At 40.8% G+C, this 19,513-nt stretch overlaps 1 protein-coding gene across 5 annotated transcripts in view; it reads left to right on the top strand.

The window, feature by feature from the left end:
- Positions 1-19,513, top strand: part of bcas3 (BCAS3 microtubule associated cell migration factor) — a 234,446-nt gene that overhangs the window by 32,303 nt on the left and 182,630 nt on the right. For all 5 annotated transcript variants that reach the window (XM_006640898.3, XM_015367379.2, XM_015367378.2 and 2 more), the window contains 3 exons: positions 1,271-1,441; positions 6,837-6,930; positions 19,080-19,213. In XM_006640898.3, coding sequence (XP_006640961.1) covers positions 1,271-1,441; positions 6,837-6,930; positions 19,080-19,213 — 399 coding nt within the window. The remainder of the gene's footprint in view (positions 1-1,270; positions 1,442-6,836; positions 6,931-19,079; positions 19,214-19,513) is intronic.

Raw genomic sequence — 19,513 nt, 5'->3', positions numbered from 1 at the left:
AACAGGGGCACAACTGGCTCTGGCTTTTTTTGTCATGGATTAAAGACACAGAAACACTTGGCTGCATTTGCTTCTTTTTATTCCCTTATTAAGGGATTCTTCAAAGGTCTGAGTAAAAGATAGCCGTTCCAGTCCTGAGGCAGTGTGGTTATAGTAAATGGATTGTACAGCTTAAGTGGGTTCTCTCCTCTATCTGCGTTAATGGAGTGAGGCCTGCACCTTAGCTTAGACCCTGGAGAGGTTAATCAGGCATTCAGGCTTGGTAGTGCCGTCAATACAGTGTGGCGCCTGATTTTGTTGGTCCTTTGGAGGTCTCTCTGACAAGCCACTAACAGACTGTGTGTAAATTGCCGGCCATGAATTATTAAAAGAAGCGTTTACCTTCTAATTGATCAACACTAATGTGTTTTCTAATCACTGCAGTTTGAGTTTTTAGTGCTAATCAAAACAGTCTCCATTGATCTGTGGCCTAGCCTTGGTGGCAGACGGCCGTGTTCCACAGCTTCATCAGGACTTGCAAAGGCAGTTTGCCTGGTTCTGGCAGGACTGGGAGAGGGGTTAACCTTTTTTAATCCATGATTCTTTGTGTATAAGGATAACTTTTTGATACGTAAGAATTTAAAGTTTTATTCAAAGGTGCTTGCTCGACCGAAATCTTGTTTTGTGAGTGTTCGTTTAATGTTTCATCTATTACAGCAGATTTACTCCTTAAGAAAGGGCAAATGTGAGACAAGTGGGGACTGATGTTTAAACCAAACTCTTATTAAAATGTAACTCCCGCTTCCGCTGTATTATTTTTCCATCGCATGAGTTTTTCATAATTGCTGCTTTCCGAGGAACATTCCTTCCCTACTGATATTAGGCTTTTTCTTACACACCAGATTTATTTCAAATCAGCCTACGCAGACCCCAAAAAAAAGGATAAATTGTTCGCTTTCACACTCATGAACTAAGGTAATTTAAATAGATCAGGGAGGGGCTTTTGACTTTGCTGTTTACAAACATTTATTTTAGAAACTATTTTAGCACAAGCGTTTGGAAAAGCCTTCTTTAATATTTCTGAGATGCGGCGACTGAGTGCCTGTTGTGAAGGATCATGAAATGAATCAGGGGTCCTTCAAGACGTCCAGAGGCTGAAGGACCTTTGTCCTCATGGCATGTTTCCCGGGCTCCCTTGGTTAGTCCTACAGTGTCTGCAGGATGGCCTCTGCATCCTCCGTGTCTGGTGTCGCTTGCAGCTAGCCTGTGTCGTCTCTCCCTCTCTCCACAGACGCTGAAGTCAGGGCTGACCATGGTGGGCAAAGTGGTGACCCAGCTGGCGGGCACGCTGCCCACAGCCGTCCCTGAAGAGGAGGTCACCGCTCACAGTGCTGTGCGGCGCGGCCCGCACTCCCCTGGCATCATCACCATCATCGACACCCACGTCGTTGGGGAAGGACAGGTAGCCTTTTCACTCGGTCGCATCCTCGCCGCCCCTGGGTAAAACAGGCGTGCAGAGGTGTGCCAGCCGTAGCCGCCTCCCAGCATCTGAAACGACCAGAGGTTAAAGGCCTCTCTGTAACCCACAGGAGCCTCAGGCCCCGTTCGTTTTCCTGTGTTGTAAGTCCCGGATGGAGTGGTGGGAAAGTGGAGATTATTTCTAAAGCAGTACCCGTTCGAAAACATTTATTACAAATCAAAAGGCTTCAAAAATACACAGAATTTATCCTCACTGGAAATGTCCACCTACTGTCTACCAAGAAGTTTTGTCTTTAAGATACATTTTCCATGGTTTTGAAATATACGTTTTTAGAATCAAGAGTTTTAAGGAGGCCTGTAAATTTAATTTTGAATTTAGTCCCCAATTACGTCTTCCTCTTCCTGTCTTGACATGCTGTAGATTAGAAATTATTGCTGTGGTGGTGCTTCTTGTATTAAGGTGATGTAAAACTGTTTCATGTGGTGTCAAAGTCTCTTCCTGATGTCTCGAGGCTGGTCCATAATGAATGTGTTTTCGAGTTCTTTCCACTGATTCTGGTTGTCAACACAAAGTCATAAACTTTGCAGAATCCAACCTGAGTTCCATACCACATAATGAGAGGGTAATTATTCAGTGGACACTAAAGACTTATAATCCCTGTGATCTCGATCTTCGCCAGTCATGTGACAAGTAGGGATTTTGCCGTATTCCTACAGAATGCACTATTGCCACATTAGATTTGTGGTGTCAGGATTAGTGCAAGATAATTCTGAACAAATGAGAGACAAATCGCTGGTAGTTTTGGGGTTCTGTAACTAGGTAGCCAAGATGGAAAGATGCTGATTTATTAACTCTGGCTGCAATTCTGTATGCTTGGAAAATGAGTAAAAATATTTTTTACAAACTTCATGGAGCTTTGTGGGAAATGGAAAAATGTTTGCAAGCGGTTTTCTCTTGCTTACTGTCTTTAACGAAGTGTCAGCTTTTACAAGCCAGTTCAAATGTTTGCAGTCTTCATGTACATCACCTTCAAGCAGAATAAAGGATGAATTAAAACAGATCTGATTTAAAAAAAACATCTGACCTCCGTAAACAGGTTTTTGGCTGGTGGGTTATTAAAAATTTTGGCAGGTTTAAAATTATTTGCTCTTAGTATTCAAGTTACACAGTTGCTGCACACATCTTCAGGACCACACACATTATAACAACTCAACATTGTTTATTTAACGGATATTTTTAGTTAAGGAAATTTGACAAGATTATTGGATAAAAAGATAATGTGGAAATCTGACTAAATGCCTTTATTTAAAATGTAAATCAGAACTAATCCAAAAATGAGATTTGGCCCTGAATGAAAATGAAAAAATGCCGGAAATATAGCAGCTTTGGATCATGATGATGACGTGGACTATTTTGCTGTTTCAGTGGAAAGACAGTTGCATCTGTATCAACTCAGCCCTGCCTAAACCCGAGATAGAGCAGAATTTTTAAGACAACTTTTTAAAACACATTGGCTGTGTTGTTTGGGGTTACTGAAGTTCTCTTGGAAAGGTTCTGTTGTATCCCTCCCTGGGGCGGGTACATGACTTCCACATTGTCTGGGCTGGGCTCAGGCCAGAATCCTGAGTATTTACTTGACTTTTACTGTTTTTTACTGGTACAAACCTTTAAGAGATCCAGGCAGCCCCCCAGTTTCAGATCAAACATAGCTGCTTAACACTGATGATATTAGTCTTAGAACTTTTCCCGCCTAATGTCTCTGCATGACCTGATCATCTGCCAACAGAGTTGAAGGGGAAAAAAATAGAAACAGTTTACAAATTTAAAATCAAGCAAAAAGTCTTAAACTTTGTGAAAGTACTGTAAGTCGCATTGTTGTCGCAAAACTCACATTCAAGGTCTCATAAGTTGCGATGACATGCAGCCCTTCCTGCTCACTAGTCACCGTACTGACTAAAGTAATGCGATTTACAAGCGAATAAGTAATGTGACGTACAAGTGAATAAGCACGAGTTGTGCGTCATGCATTTCACTGCAGAAATGTTATAACGTGATCTGCATGCAAGGTTATCAGTAAGTAGTATTTGTCGGCAAAACCGTCTCGAAGTTGAGAGCAATAATTCTATTGGATTATAAGAGATGGTTTCACAAGCCTCCTTGTTTACAATGTAATAAGATTCTTCACCTCTTCACCTCACACGGAAGCTCTGTTGCCTCATTGTGAATCACAGAACCTGGCGCTGCACATACTTGCAGATTTGTTCCGTTTTGTGATGCTGATTGGCGGTTTTACAAATAACTGTTTACAGAGGTCAGGTTTTTTACTTTTATTGTGGTTTAAAATGCACTCGTCAATGCTGATTCTTTCTAACCCCCGAAATATGAACATAGTTGCATTTCCTCTTTAAGCAGCAGTCTTCACCTCCGCACTGCTTCTAGAGGCACCTCCCGAGGCATTTAAATGACATGGGCCACAGGACGCAGAGAGATCAGATTAGACCTGAGGAGCTATTCTGCCTCCTAACAACAGGGTCAATTAAAACGCAGGTTGTAGCAGTCATTGTTCTTCACAGTAACCTGGACAAACCCAGCAGTTATCCCTCAGTTCTTGTTTCCTGTTGAAGAGCTACAGGTGATGAAGTGCACTACTTTCCTGTGTAATAGACTTACTTCACAGAGGAAACCTAACACTAATTCTATTTTCAAAGAGAACAACAGGATTCCCCTACAGCACAACTTTGTCTGTGTTAGCCGTAACAGAATAGATCTGGTTTGTGTCAGTGGGACATTTTTTGTCTGAAATAAATGTCTCAGTGTGAGTGTGGGGCTGCTTTTTGTTTGGGCTGGATCCTGTTAAAAGCAGTTTGGTACTTAATGCAAAACTCTGCTAGATTTATCACTGTTAACCTGGGTCGCCTGTTGTCTGGCCTTAAGTTATAATCTCTTTCATGATCAAATGGAATACATGGGTTAGTGACCAAAGAGAAGCCTTTTTTATTGAGTTTCATTGTTTGGGGCTCATAAAGTTAAAAAAATAAAAGAGCCATCTTATGCCCTGTTCAAGACTGCACTTTTAATCTCTGAGGGATGTCAGCTGTGAACGTAACCTATGTAGAATGTGTTCATCTGTGCAAATTAGCAGGTCTGCAGCAACTTCAAAGTGTGCTGCCCTCTCCCTCACTTCGGCACATTCACAAGCCATTGTAGGGCTAAATTACTGCCAGGCGTGGAGCATACTGTGTTATACTCTTTGTAATAATGCAGGACATGTGCATTTGACAGTGTATATTTAATAGTTATCCATTGCAAAGGATCCCCACGTCACTGCACATATAGGAGAGGACCTACATCATCAACCACTGAAGCACAGTACCACCTGGGTGACACACAGCAGCCATTACGCTCATCACCTCTGAAGGTGTTTGCTGGAGCAGGGTCTGGGCTCTGTGATCCAGGACTTGTGGGATCTAACTTGGATCAAATCACCCACTGACTGACCAAATGAAAGCGAACATTTGGCATTAGTCAGTTAGGCTCCAGGCAAAGCTGCATCCAATGAGACTTCCTAGGTGCTTGCAGGCAAGCAGTGTTGTGAGCAAGGGATGTGCTGGTGTCTGGATAGGGAGAGTATAGCCTTTAATGTGTCCAAAGATTAATGACTCAAAGGTGGGTGGGTTGGAAGAGTCTGTCGACAGTACCTCTTTTTCCCCGTGTGCTGTTGCATTTTTTGTTGGTAAAAGCTGAGATGTGAAAAACATACAACTCGCGATTCCAAATTGGCTTGGTGCGTATCAGAAACATAAAAGCGATGAAAAGAAAACATTCTAGCAAAGTTGTAAATGAACAGGTTGACACTTTAAATCTCAGGAAGCTTCTGATGCTCAGCTCCTAAAATAGTTTTTTCCGTGTCCGAGCCATTTACTAGATTCTAGTGAGTGCACACTATTCCCTAATGGAAATTCATGTTCTGCTTTGTTATTTATTTTACAATACCCTGTTTTCTGAACTGAAACTTAGCTAAAGCCACACCATGATTAGGTGCTGAAGTAGGCTGCTGAAACGGAACTGGCGGAAAGGTTATGATGGTGCTTGGACCAAAAATATTTATGCTTTGTAACATGTACTGAAATAACCTGTGTCAGGACCAACCAGTGAAACATGTTTTCTTTTCCCCCCAATGTTTTGTATTTCTTTCAGTCCAGCACTCCTGATTGAGAAGAACAGATGCAGCAGTGCTGTTAGGGAAAATGCCCATTAGTTTCAAAGCTTGTTCTTCTTGTTTTGGATTTGCCACAGTGTGTTGTAGTCGCTTTAACTGCTGATAGCTTCCATTAAAAGGCCTTCCAGCGTGTGCTTAGATCCAAGGTGGGAAAGACATTCATTTCCCGATGAATCTGTTCATCATAGCGGTGTTTTTACAATGCAGGGAATGAGGAAAAAAGCACAATGATGTGATTAATAAAGGGGGGGAAAATGACAGCGTGAGATTTGATGTTGCAGGTTGACCTCACAGGTTCAGCGATAAGTGTTTGTTGAGCTGTTGGCCACGAAGTGTGTTGGTCAGACACATGCAGGGGATGCTGTTCCAGAGGTTAAAAAGGGAGCTGTGACTGGGAAGCTGTGTTGGAGGTGTTTAAGGCAGCATGTCTGAGCGCTGTAGGGGTCTGACCTGCTTGGAGAGTCCCCAAGCCACTCTGATGCTCTTTCAGAGGAAGAATAACAGCGTTAACCAGGTCGCTTTGGGACATAACATTCTGTATTTGGCATCTCCCAGTGTTAGTTGTAGACCTCGTATTAAAAGGAAAACACTTTTCAATTAGTAGTTTAAGTTATATTTGTTTCAGCTCATACTAAAACAGAGTTCCAGTACATACAAATTACATTTTATTTCAGTATACAATATTGTGATTTTAAAATTCCTGTCAAAAGGCTTTTCACCACTAAGATTATCTTATACCATGTCATGCCATGTGTATAACATATCAGTATATCATCACGCCATATCATATTCCTTTGTTGAACATCTTAAAGATGCGCATTTCCACACCAAACAATTGTGACAGTAATATTTTGAACAAAACAAAATGTTGTTTTTTCAGTTTCCACTGTGGTAAGGTGTTTAAATTTGTGCAAAAAAACAAGCTTTAATAAGTATTATAGCGTATTGTTAACATGTGAAGCTTTTGAATACCTGTCATGGCTATAGAATTCGTATGTATCCCCATTAAAGTTTTTTCACTTTTAATTACTTACACATGATATGCTACAGCTCCTGTCATTAGACATGCACCTGACCTGACTTGATGCTGATAGTTTTGCAGTTAAGTGGACCCAACCTGTAACTAGGAGGCTAAGACTTTCTGTTTCTCTTCTTCAGGTTCTGGTCAATGAGGACTCTGATGGGGAGGGTATTGTGGCTCACTTTCCTGCCCACGATAAGCCCATTTCTTGCATGGCTTTCAATCCAAGTGGTAAGTGAAACTCAGTGACTGGCTTTTTTTATGCAGTACCTACTAAAAATGCTGAAGTAAACGGAGAAAAAAATAATGATTTTGGAATAAGAACTTGGACCTTTATTGTAGACATGTCAGATTATCTTAAAATATTTCTCATTAGTAATACAGTTTTGGTTATTGGAAATTGATTGTAATTACACGCAAAACAAGGAGACAAATTGTCCTCTGCATGTGGAACGTTACATAAAATCCAATTTTGGCCTTTATTTTATTATTTTTGTCTGGAAGACTTGAGTTTCTGCACCTTTTCTGCACCTTAATGGAGCGGATCTGGGACTAGCTCAAGGATGTGTTGCCATGCGGGTGTCTCTAAGATCGAGTAGCTATTGAGATGACTAAGAGGTCGTCACTTTCCCAGTGTTGCATGTGGTTTGCACTGCTGGCACTTGCACTTCAGAGACAGAGATCGAGCCCTCTCTCTTTGTTTCTGTGCTGCAGGTGAATCACCCTGTAGGCAGGTGAGTTGCAGCCTGTTAATTGATCTTGCTCGGCTGACAGTAACATCTTCATTAGCCATTGTTTCTGCACACAGAGACACTCTTGTGTTTCACCACTCATTGATCCGCTGAGTGGAGGGCTTCTTGAGAAGGCTTATGAGATTAACAATGTGCCGGGTGTCCCAGAGATGGGCCTGCCCAAACTAATGAGTTTGGGTGACACTTAAAAAGACCCAGAGGACTCGGGGTTAAATTACATTTTATAGAGATAAAGCATTTTTTGTTTCAGCATTGGTGAGGGTGGGGGAAGGGGGACCACAGGTCATACTGGCACACTGTCTCACTTTGCCTAGCTGTAATTCATTGGATACGCAATCAGCCATGACACAAACAGTGTTTAAGATGTTAAAACAATATAATTTATACTTCATCCAGCTTTCACTGTGAATATACCTGTGGTGTGAGAAGGGCTGTATTGCTTTAAGGGAGCCAGCACTCTTCAGTTTTAAGAGTGCTGACCTCATAGCACTCATGTGAATTGTTTTTTTCAAACTTTAAACAGTTTTCTGTTTTTCAAAAAATGGTGCTGGCCTTTCCGGAAATAAAAGATTGGGACAATGATTCATTGTGTTCTGCTTCTCAAGAGGATGGCAGTCTTAATTAGAGAGCTGGTGAAAGCTGCCGCCAAAGGCATTGAAAGGAATCCTTAGAATGCTTGTCCTTATTAACTTGCTAAACAGTCAAGAAAAAGAGTGTTTGTCGATGCATGTGAGATTGGACAGTGTATCCTCCTTCTAAATAAATACTGCAAGTAAGGGGGTAAGCTTCCATACTGGACATAGGCCAATTACATTTGTTGAGAAGGTATTGTTTAATGGGAATACCATTTTTTTGTCCCTTACAAAAAATGCAGTTTTGTTGGAAATGGAAAAAGGCAAGTGCTGGTATCTCTGATGGTACCTGGCATTGTTTCAGTAGTTCAGCGAAGATGAGTCAACACCAAGTGAGACAGATATGCTTTCTTTGAGCCAAAACATTATTCTTTCGTTTTCCTTTGGTTGTGAAACGGTAAAATGGGGTGCTCTGCAAGGCATCAGGACATCTGTATGTAATGTCTGTGAAAGATATTTTAAGAAATTGAGCCTATATTCAAAAGCTTTTGTATAATGTAATTTCAGTGTTAATTTTTTTAAACAAATAGGCTCATAACTACATACAGTTGACTGCTTTCCTTTATTTATTAATTTTATGTTCTCTAAAACAAATGAGTCTATGAAACTAATAAAAATAAAATACATTAAAAAGTATGGTCTTTTAAAACATTACCTCCTGAATTAATATCCATCAGGAAATAAAAAAAAAACTTTTCCCTGAGCACAAAACAAGCATCAGTATATAGGACACACTGTAACTTATCACTTGTTGTAATTTCCTTGATTGGTCTGTGATGAATGGGCACTGCCCAGGATGGAGTCAGCCTCAGCACCACCCTTCAGAATGCTGCTTTCACACGAGCAGTCCCTATCCAGGCTGTGAGCTTCGTACCATTTAAAGAGGGAGAGTTTACAGGGACCCACACAGTGGCAAACATAATGCAAAGTTAAAAAGGCCGAATTCTACATGTAAGGATAAAATATTTCCAAAAAATACTATAGTCATAGCAGATAGCTATGATTTTAAATGTACTGTGTGCTGTCTGATCAAAGCTTCAAATGATTGTTTTGATAACGCTGAGCTCTGCATTTAGAGAAATATTTTTTGTCACTACCTGTGTTTTAAGTAATAGTCTCAAGCAGAATTTCTTCCTTTCAGCTGTGCTTTTTTTTGTTTCTTTCCTTGCTTGAAAAAAGCGATTTTAATTTCTCTGCGCTGAATGTCTGACCAAATGTACATGTACATAAGAGCAGCCTTTTTCTTCAGTTGACCTGGGTAAGCCCACCTCCTGAAGCAGGTCACCGCCCACTGAGGTCAGTCCGTTTGGTCTGCAACCTCCATAACTCTATACAACTTTACAAAGCCTATTGCATAATATGCTTTGCACTCTAGTGGGGCCAGCAGGGGGCGCTCACCCTGCGGTCCATGTGGGTCCTAATGCCCCAGTATAGTGACGGGGACACTATACTGTAAACAGGTGCCGTCCTTCGGATGAGACGTAAAACCGAGGTCCTGACTCTCTGTGGTCATTAAAAATCCCAGGGCGCTTCTCGAAAAGAGTAGGGGTGTAACCCCGGCGTCCTGGCCAAATTTCCCATTGGCCCTTACCAATCATGGCCTCCTAATAATCCCCATCTATGAATTGGTTTCATTACTCTGCTCTCCTCCCCACTGATAGCTGATGTGTGGTGAGCATTCTGGCGCACTATGGCTGCGGTCACATCATCCAGGTGGGGCTGCACACTGGTGGTGGTGGAGGGGATCCCCATTACCTGTAAAGCGCTTTGAGTGGAGTGTCCAGAAAAGTGCTATATAAGTGTAAGCAATTATTATTATTATTATTATTATTATTATTATTATTATTATTATTATTATTATTATTATTATCTCTCTATCTTTGACTATATGGTCTGTATTGCATATTGCACCCTGCCTTCCTTTAAATGGTTCCAGCTAATCCGTGGTGTGTGTCGCACCCTTCCATCACGCGACTGATTGATTCCTTGACTGTACGTCCTGATTTGCGCCCATCCTCCATGTGACCAATATCTGCTGCACAATGACCGGTATAATGGTCTTCCTCTGTATAATCAGTAGTTATTGCACTGTGGCCTGTAATACACCCGCACTCCCTCCGGAGGACAGAGGGGAAAGTGGCACTTCCCAGACACAGGTGTGCAGTTTCCAGCCCTAATAGTGGTGAATTATTTAACTTCAGTGTTCATTCTTTTGTCCTTTTTTGTTTTCTGACAGTCCAACCCTTTACAATAATGTGTCATGTCATGAACAATTATTATTCATTACTTATTAACTTTTATGTTTAGTTGAGTTGATAATAAATTATATGTTGTACACTCCATACATAAATTGGCTTTACAGACATACATATGTATGATGTAGCCTGTGATTTTTTTTTCGAGTGGTTCCAGTTAAGGATTTTAAAGGCGAGCTCTGTGTATAAACCCACACATCAGTAGCTGGTATGCTGACGTAGATGCAGCCTAGGTGCAGGACACAGGCAGTTTAGCTGGATTGATTTGTTGTAAGATTAATGGAGACTCACTCCACACAAGCCTGACTACAATACAGGAGCTGTCTGTAAAAGCAGCTTTCTGGAGTAAACACAAGGCCTTATACAGTACTTTGCAGTTAACATATGCCTTGTTACTGTGGAATGTCTTGAAAGTCATGGAATTCATATTGTGTCGTGGTTTTCAGTTCAGAGGACTCTGTGGTGTTGTGGGTGTTCCATTTTCTACATTTTCTACGCTTTAAAGCTTTGATTCTGTTTTCAATTTTGTTTGTTTTTAAACTCTAGTTTTTCATCTTCAGTACTTCATTGGAGTCGTAAAGCTCAGGAACAATAGCTATCAAGTTTCACTAAATTCAAGTATCTGAACCCATAATAGCAAAATGGCAAATTTCTAGTTTTATTTAAATTGGAGTATCTTCCACTGGGGCCTTTATTTGTCATTAATGGATGGTTAAAAAAAAACACAGGATTAAAAAAGTGAAAACTCGTTAGCCCTGGAAACCGTGCAGTGAGTTTTTAGGCTAACAAAAAAGCCGAAATAAAAAGGCAATTGGTTGTGGTAAGTGTGTGAATCCCAGAACAATGACCAGTGTGGCCAGACTGGTGTGACACGAATCTGGACACTGGAGTACAAGCTCTAGAGGGAGCCATTGGTTCACCTTTGAGCTGTGATTGTCACCCTTGACGTAACAGCCTCTGTGCAGCCGATATGGACAAGAGTCGGAGTGTTTTACAGTGCTGTTAAGCTACCGCTAATGTGCAGTTTTGCGCTCATAAAGCTTTCCTTTTCAAAGAAGAGCACGGCATTGGACAGGCAGATTCATTTGGTGTTGAGTTTACATTAAAATATGATAATCACCACCCCTCCCCCCAAAAAAAGTTCACATCTACACTTTAGTAGTACACTTTAAAAAACTGTTATATGTCTTTACATTTAATTTAACTGTTAAAGTTTCCTCTTCAATTCAACTTGCTCTTACAATGGAAAAAAAATGATGAAAGCGGATTCTGAATTGGACATCTCTCCATAGAAGATAAACATTAAAATTTCACTTAGTTATTATCGTTATTGTGGAAGTGCACCGTGCTGACCGAAAAGAACTCAGTTACCCCAGTAGCTTACCCAGTAATTTTGCTTTGTTTCCGTAGCTGTGATATCTGGATCAATAATTTACGAGAAACCATGCAAACAGGGTGGGTGGAATTGCCTCCTCTAGTTTGGAATATTTCGAATGTTCTGATAGTATGCACTGAAATTACATTACCAGATATTTTTCTGTCGCAGGACTGCATAGTGCATTGAAGGACATTTTCTTGCAAGGCCCCAAATAATTACTAGTGAACCTAGTGCCAGCTACGTGGCCCTTTGTCAAATGTCTCCTGCCCCCCTGTCGAGAAGTCTGCAGGCAGCTCATTTTTAGATAACAGCAGGATGCTGAAAACTTCAAAAGCATAACCTTCCAACTGTCAGGTCTAGTTAAAAATAATGGGACGTTTCTGTTAGCACCTCATTTGCTTAAATGTAAATCTTAAAAGACATAAAAAAAACTTTTGAGTTATGAAATTGATGGACACAACAACAACAACAACAACGAAAAAACTTAAGGGGGCTAACCAGGCTGGAAACAAATGTAAACTATAAGTGTGTCCTCTGTTATTCAACACATACGCACTGTAATTGACGTTCCTTACATGATTAAAGCCTATAATCAAAAAAGTATTCCAACATTGTTAAAGCTGCATGCACTGGGATATCTGAGAAAGGCAAGGCTTGATTTTAATTAGCTGGAAATCCTTGGTGCCTTTAACCCTCTCTCTCCCCAGGGATTTACCCACAGGGCATCGGTGGGGTGGAAAATTGTCTTACGTGCTGTGGTCTGACCGTGTCCCATTAACGAATGGTGAAATAAAATAAACTAGTCTAGAATGAAACAATGCAATTACTTGATGACGGCTCCAAATCTGAGAGGAACAGAACTCCCAGAAGTTGTGTCATAAATACAGTAAATTGTATATGTTGGAGTAACAACAGAAGAGAAAGAGAGAAAACGGTGGTTGGTCGGGTAACTGGCACACAATCTGTGGTGTTTGGGATCTATTCATAGTAATATAATTAAAGGATGCAGTTGAATGCAGTCGCGAACCGTCCGCTTCGACAGCTGCAGCCTGTTTGTTTCTCCTTTTTTATTCCTGTTGCGCTCCTTTGCTTGTTTATTAGCTGTGACTCCAAGGTCGGAATTAAACAAATATTTTAATGGCGGGAAATGTCGCCGGGGCAGCGTTCGGTGTGGTCGAGCGGCCCCGGGCGAGCTCGACGGGGAGGGGAAGGACGGTGTGAGCATGGACAGACCCAGGCTGCCGGGGGAGACTCACACGCCATAATTCCTCTCTATCACGCCACTGATAAGAATCAAGGAATCTGCTCCTCACCAGCAGATTAGCCTACTGGTCTTGCTCTGGGGAGCTTATTGCATCGTAGGTTCTTAAAGCAAAAGAGACCCCATCAGCCCCTGTTTAAGGAATGACAGAACGGGCACGGTGTAGTACTTGCGACGTGTTCCTTTGTGCCCAGTCTGTGTGTAACGCTTCAGAATTGGAAGTTGGAGATCGTCATTACATCATTTCGTAATGAATTTGTGAGACTTTCAGATGATTTGTAATGTGTTTTTCGCTCTACATAATAACGTTTCTCGTAGTTAATGGCATCATTGTTCTGTGGCACTTACAGCAGAGTCCAAGAAGTCTGAATTGGGACTTTTAATGTCGTTTTTGCCTGATTAAAAAAAGAAGGCTGATTGCAAGTTTGAAAAGAGCCTGAAAGAGTTAAAGGGTATTTGTGGTACAAATATACAATCTCCAAATCCCAGAATACTGGACTCTTGTAGCAGTCACATTAGAAGTGATTGATGGTTGGTTTGTTAGTAAAATGCTATAAACACAGACGCTTGCAACATGTTGACACATTCATAGTGCACCCTTATGTACCATATGCAGCAAAATAATTAATTGCCATGTCAACACCTTCTATCTTTGTTTTTACCTGTTGTTGTTGCTGCACATTTTTAAGTCTTGAAGTTAAAAGGTGGACAGTGTGAGCAGCTGTGGGCAGCTGTGGTCGGGGCTCTGGGCCGGAGAGTCTTGGGTGGGATGGTGCTGATGTACCCTTGAGCCCAGGCACTTCATTTGGAGTGCTGTAGTAAATGCTCTGCTGCATAAATGGGTCTCCAGGTCGTCACTGTACTACATCAGAATGTGCTCTCAAATGAGCTATGTGGTAAAATTAAAGATAAAAAACTCTTCATGCAGAGTGAGAGACAATCCTTATGTAATGAGGTTCATGTTTATAACTATAACTTATAACTTTACCATCAGGAGGATCAACATGAGTGATGTTTTTTTTTCATCTCTATTCCAAAATGCGTTCATTTCCGTGGTCACTAGAGGCTCTAAGAATGCACAGTGCCATGCTATTTTTATTATTTTTATTAGGGTGGGAATATCAGAGAATTCATTTGCATCGCTGACCTTTCTGAAGTTTTCTGGGTTGCAGCCCCAGGTTGCAGGTGTTTTTAGACATGGCTTTAACATTGGTGAGTGTTCTGATTGTAAGGTGTCACTCCTGACCAGTCAGACTGCCCCAGATGAGTTGTGTGAAACAGCATGTGGGAAAACTATGGCAGGAAAATGCATGCTAAAATAAGGCAATCTTTGGTAAAAGATTCCAAAGGTTTTCCAAGTAGGATGGGACCCAGTTTACATGATTTTTAGACCAACAGCTCTGCTACAAAGTGTATCTAAGGTGGAGAAGTCAGAAATATCTTCACCATCTCATACAAATGACATAATCCCTTACACCACTGCAACCATAGTGGATATAGGGTTGAAAATTCTAGTCCAGGGGAAAGAGCACCACCTATTTGTCCTTCAAGACCACTTACAGCAGCAGCCTGGTTTTCTTTAGTAGTATTTCATCTCACTATTGAGTAGACCCAGCTTGTGTATCATCTGATGAGTTCAGGATAAACCTTTCACTGTGAAAGACAGTGTTTCTGACAAGTGTAAACTGAGGCAGATTCAATAGCTGATCATCATGATTGTCCTATATATATATAAGAAATTTGCTGTATGACAGTGTAATATGATGTTATATATTCAAGTTTTAAAGAACACTATATATCAAATGTTTGTGTCAATAGTGGTTTTATCCAAAGCAGGTACTGAATTTCATTGGGAGGAAAAAAGGAGTCAATGAAATGTTCCCCATTTCCTGCTGTCAGGCATGATGGTAGATCCATCATGCTATAGGCCTGCTTCTCTCCTGCTTTCAGGGGCTGAAAGCTTTTGCTGGGTCAAAAGAATCACACATGTATGACAGCACCAAGACAGTGAAGGGCATGTCAGAAACCAGTATGGCTTCACTTTTCAGCATGACAGTAGAGACCAGAATCTTTACAACCAAACCAGCAATGCAAGGTCCAGAGCAGAGCTGGATCAAAAACCAGCATGGTTTACCAGTCCTGTTTGTTACATGTGAATCTGAAGGAAATGGCCAACAGGTAATGCACAGATTGGACGGACACAAAAGATTCCTGCGTGATAGAATGAAGAGTTTTTGCATTACAAAAATTGCCTGTAATAAACCATGTTCTGCATCATTTATGCCAGAACGAAAATTTCTTCTGTCTTTCACTATATCTTATAGGACAGTCAGGTTTGAATTGTTTGGTAAGTATTACAGCCATATCAGTTACAGTCTTGTTCCTGTTGACTTAATTCTAGCAGCAGCGTGTACCAATAATGTCAAACACTTACATCATCAAATCTGTGGAATACTAAAAACTGGAAAGCTCCCTTGTTTTAAACAAATGTCATTTATCTTTCTGTTAGCCTTCAGCAGTCCATGTTGATTACTCAGCTTTGTATTAAGATACAAAATGGAATCTTAAGCTTAGAGAAATTGAAGTGTGCAAAGTTCTGAATTTTTACACATCTTTTCCAGGATGAATACGGTAGCTTTTAAATGAAAGGTTGATGTATGAAGTTTTAAAATTACTATGTTGACTGTATAACTTTTACAGCACTTTGTTTCCTGTTGGTGGAATAAAGAAATACACTTGTCCAAAAAATGAATAAGTAGCTAATATATAGGTCCTAAACGTTCAGTTTCTGAAATGTGAGAAGAAACAAAATAAACTTTGTACTCTGCTAAGCTTTATAAATCTTGCCTTCTGATCATTTCTGGTATGGCTAACTGAAACTTGAAAGCAGCAGGTTAGAGCTGCAAAAAGCAGAAAATCTAAATATTAAACTAATTACTGCCTCTTGGCTAGGAAAGTGCTTTTCAATCTATTAATATCTGAAAACTTACTGGTGGTCTCACTGTAAAGCAGATACGAAAACAACCCTCTGTTACACTTGACTGCAGATCAAATGAACTGTGAGCACCTTTATTTTTTTAAGGTCTTCAGCTGAGTTGTGGATGTGGTTTAGTGTTTAGACCTTCACGATGGCTCGCTCCTGGAAAGTGCCGAGTTCTCCTCTGAGCCAGAGTGCCCACAGAAACACTGCACCAGGTCTAAATATCATCCTAGATTGAGACTGCTTGAGTTTGATGTGCCCATAAAAACAAGTGCAAAAAACTTTTCATTTCAAATGCTTAAATTGTGGTCTGGATTTATTATGAAAGGCGTGCTTGACAGTATTAGCATTATAAACTTCTGCTTTGCCAGCGTCTTGTTATCGCCACTCTTGAGCGTTGCCGCACCGGTATGAGACTTGTCGCCGTGGGTGAGGGAGTCATCGTTCGGCGTGAGTGTGAGTCAGCCCGCAGATGCATCTCTTCTGCATTACTCAGAGTGATGCAGCCATGTCAAAGAAGGAGAGGGGGAGCTGTGATTGGGACTGAAAAGGTTAAGTGTTAGAAGTTCTCACTTTTGCCTGTAAAAGATTAACAAGTTATCGACCGAGCGGTGACCCCAGGGAGTGTGTGTTCACTAGAGAGGCTGCTATCTTGATGGTTACTGGGGAGACTGCCCCTTGATTTGGGTTCGTTCAGCCAGGACCCCAGACAGGGGAGCAGAGGCACGCAGCCTGGCTGGCTTTGATCTGCCGCCCTGAGCTGCTCCCTTGCTTTCCGGGTGTTTTCCACAGTTTTCAGAAACACCTCGATAAGGCCCGAGCACATTGCACAGACCTGGGCATTGCAAGGGGCAGCTGCATGAGAAGTGAACTTGCGTGCTGTGCGGTGTGGGTGCCCTGACACAGAAAAACAAGGCTTTTAAGACGTGTGAATGCTTGAGGAAAAGTTATAACTTTCTTAAAAGACAAAAGTGTATTTTATCATGAATTCTAAGGAAATTATACTTTTACAATCAAATCTGTCTGTGGTAAGCAGTGCTCACATAAAAGGTGTTAAAGAATTCCAGTGTTCCCCTGTAAGGGCTTTTCCACATGTTCGTAATTTCCTAGTTTTGGAAGGTTTTGAGACAACTGTTATTAATTAAAAAGGGAATCATTTTGTTACAGGCTTTTAAACTGCCAAGTTAGAGATGCTCTTTGCTGTCTGTTTAGGCATGCTGCTGTGGTTGTCTCATCCCTGTCAGTATATACAAATTATTTTACTTCCACTGCTCTTTTTCCACAGCAAAGGGACTCAGTCAGTCTCAAAGCTTTGAGTCTTTAAAACAAATTCCTGTAAGAATTTATGAGATTTAGGCAGATGTTTTGTGTTTAAAAGGTTAGAAATACACAACATAAAAAACAAACAAAAACATGAATATAATTCTTTCACCATGTGACATTTTTATGGAACATATACATATGTATGCACACTTATTAATATAATATGTCAAATTAGAGGTTCCCACCTATATGCATGTGCCAGCAATTTAATATAAATGCAGTAAATAACACTTCTACCCTGCAATGAGGTGTTATAAATAGGATGTGTGAAGAGTTGTTCAAACAGCTCAGGTTTCCGAAATTTTATAGCGGCTAACCAGTGCAGAAAAGCCTGCTTTTTAATTTTGTTTCTCGGGGCTAACCAACTGACGCCTCTTTGTAAGGCCTTGTATTTCAACAAGCCCACAAAAGCCCCAGTGCTGGGTTCCAGTCTCCACTGGCTTCTGGAGAACACTGTGTACCATCAGCAACTTCTGTCCCACTGCGCCTGGCCCGGCTTCATCTGTCAAACCCAGGGCGAGCGGGCGGGCGAGCGGGGGGGGGGGGAGAGAGAGAGAGGAAGCTCCCAGATAAACATACCGCAGCGCCTAAACTCCTAATCACTCTGTGCTTCCGTTTCCAGGCTCTATAATTAGAAGGTCTCCTTTTCCATGTATTCCCAGTTGACGCAAATGCTTCTTGTGGCTTGGCACCTCATTTGGGGCGTGGGTTCACTTTATGGCCAGGCCGTAGCCTGGTTTAGTCTTCTGATACAGCATAAATAGCTAACCACCATCTAATTCACTACCCGTTATGTTTCCTTTTCATGTGTGCAATCTCAGTATTCCATTTTTTTTTCATTTCCCCTTAAAGAAAGACGACATCCCTTCCATGACCAAGCAAGCCTGTATTTAAGTGGTGTGAAAAATAAGAGGCTGGTGAAATGAAAAGTAAATTAATTTATCTATGCCAAAACCCCTTCTCTGTGCTTTTTGTTTTGTTGCCGTTTTTTATTTCTCTTAGACGGTTATTAATTTCTGTTTTTCTTACACCATTTCACCTCCTTTTTTACATTTGACAAACCACGCAGTAAAGCATTCCACTAAACTTTACCACACCCTCAGCATTAAAAGATTAGAAGTAGGAAAATTACTAATTAGTGTTGTGTTAAATTATGGCCATGAGATTTAAAAAAAAACTGGAGCTAAATCATTTGTGAAATATTATTTTTCAGTGCTTGTTTTTGCTTTTAAACTTCAGGCTTTCATAAAACGGGGAAAAAAACGTGCTCAATCTGTAATGCTTTGAGAATCATCAAGTATGTCTAGCTATATTTTAATGTATTGAGTTTAGGTTTTGGGCTGTCTTGATGTGGTCTTTGAAGAGTGCTCTTCAGTGTAAAAACTACAGTTTCTTCAGTTTTACATAGTTCAAATAAAATAAAAAAGTAGTCTTGTCATCAAGGGTTATATATCAATTTAGTTTTTTTTTTGAAGAAGTACACATACAGTTTATGACTATTTCACTGGGAAAAGACTATTGATAGGGAAGTTGTCACTAATTGAAATTGTTGAAATAATATCTTGATTTGAAAAAAATAGTGTAATGAAAAGCAGGCCCATGAAATGTGACTTTTTTAATACCATTGGATCCCATTTTAAATATATGTCAATATAGTACTGTTAATATAACTGGTAACTGTGATGCAGATTCCTTGGAATGCATTTGGATGACATGGCTGGGTTGTGTTCATTGGGTTGAGCAATTTTATAGTATAGATGTTTAGAACAATCAATGGTAAATAGTCATTTTTCTTCTAGGAATGTTGCTTGTAACCGCTGACACGCTGGGCCATGATTTCCATGTCTTTCAAATCCTGACACACCCGTGGTCGTCTTCCCAGAGTGCCGTGCACCACCTGTACACCTTGCACCGCGGCGAGACTGAGGCCAAGGTAGGTTATGCTCTCCTCTGTAGGGATTCCCTGCACAGGGATAGGGAATGAGGAAGGGAGTTACAGCGTTACATACATTCCTACCTGATGACATAAAGAAAATTTAAGGTTTCCGAAATATCTTCAGGGAAGAGAGAGGGAGAATTTCTCAGTAATTTCAGACCAAAGTGTTACATTAAAGAGAGCCTTAGCTCACTTGACAAGGTAAGTGAATCAAAATAGTTTAAATAGCTCACATGTGAAACATGGGCGCTGCCATCTTGTTAAGGCCGTTTGCAAGCCATGGATTGAAATCCACAA

The sequence above is a fragment of the Lepisosteus oculatus genome, chromosome 26 (genome assembly GCF_040954835.1).
Source record: "Lepisosteus oculatus isolate fLepOcu1 chromosome 26, fLepOcu1.hap2, whole genome shotgun sequence".
Classification (NCBI taxonomy): Eukaryota; Metazoa; Chordata; class Actinopteri; order Semionotiformes; family Lepisosteidae; genus Lepisosteus; species Lepisosteus oculatus.
The sequence above is the reverse complement of the archived record's forward strand: the minus strand, read 5'-3'. Positions and strand labels throughout refer to the sequence as shown.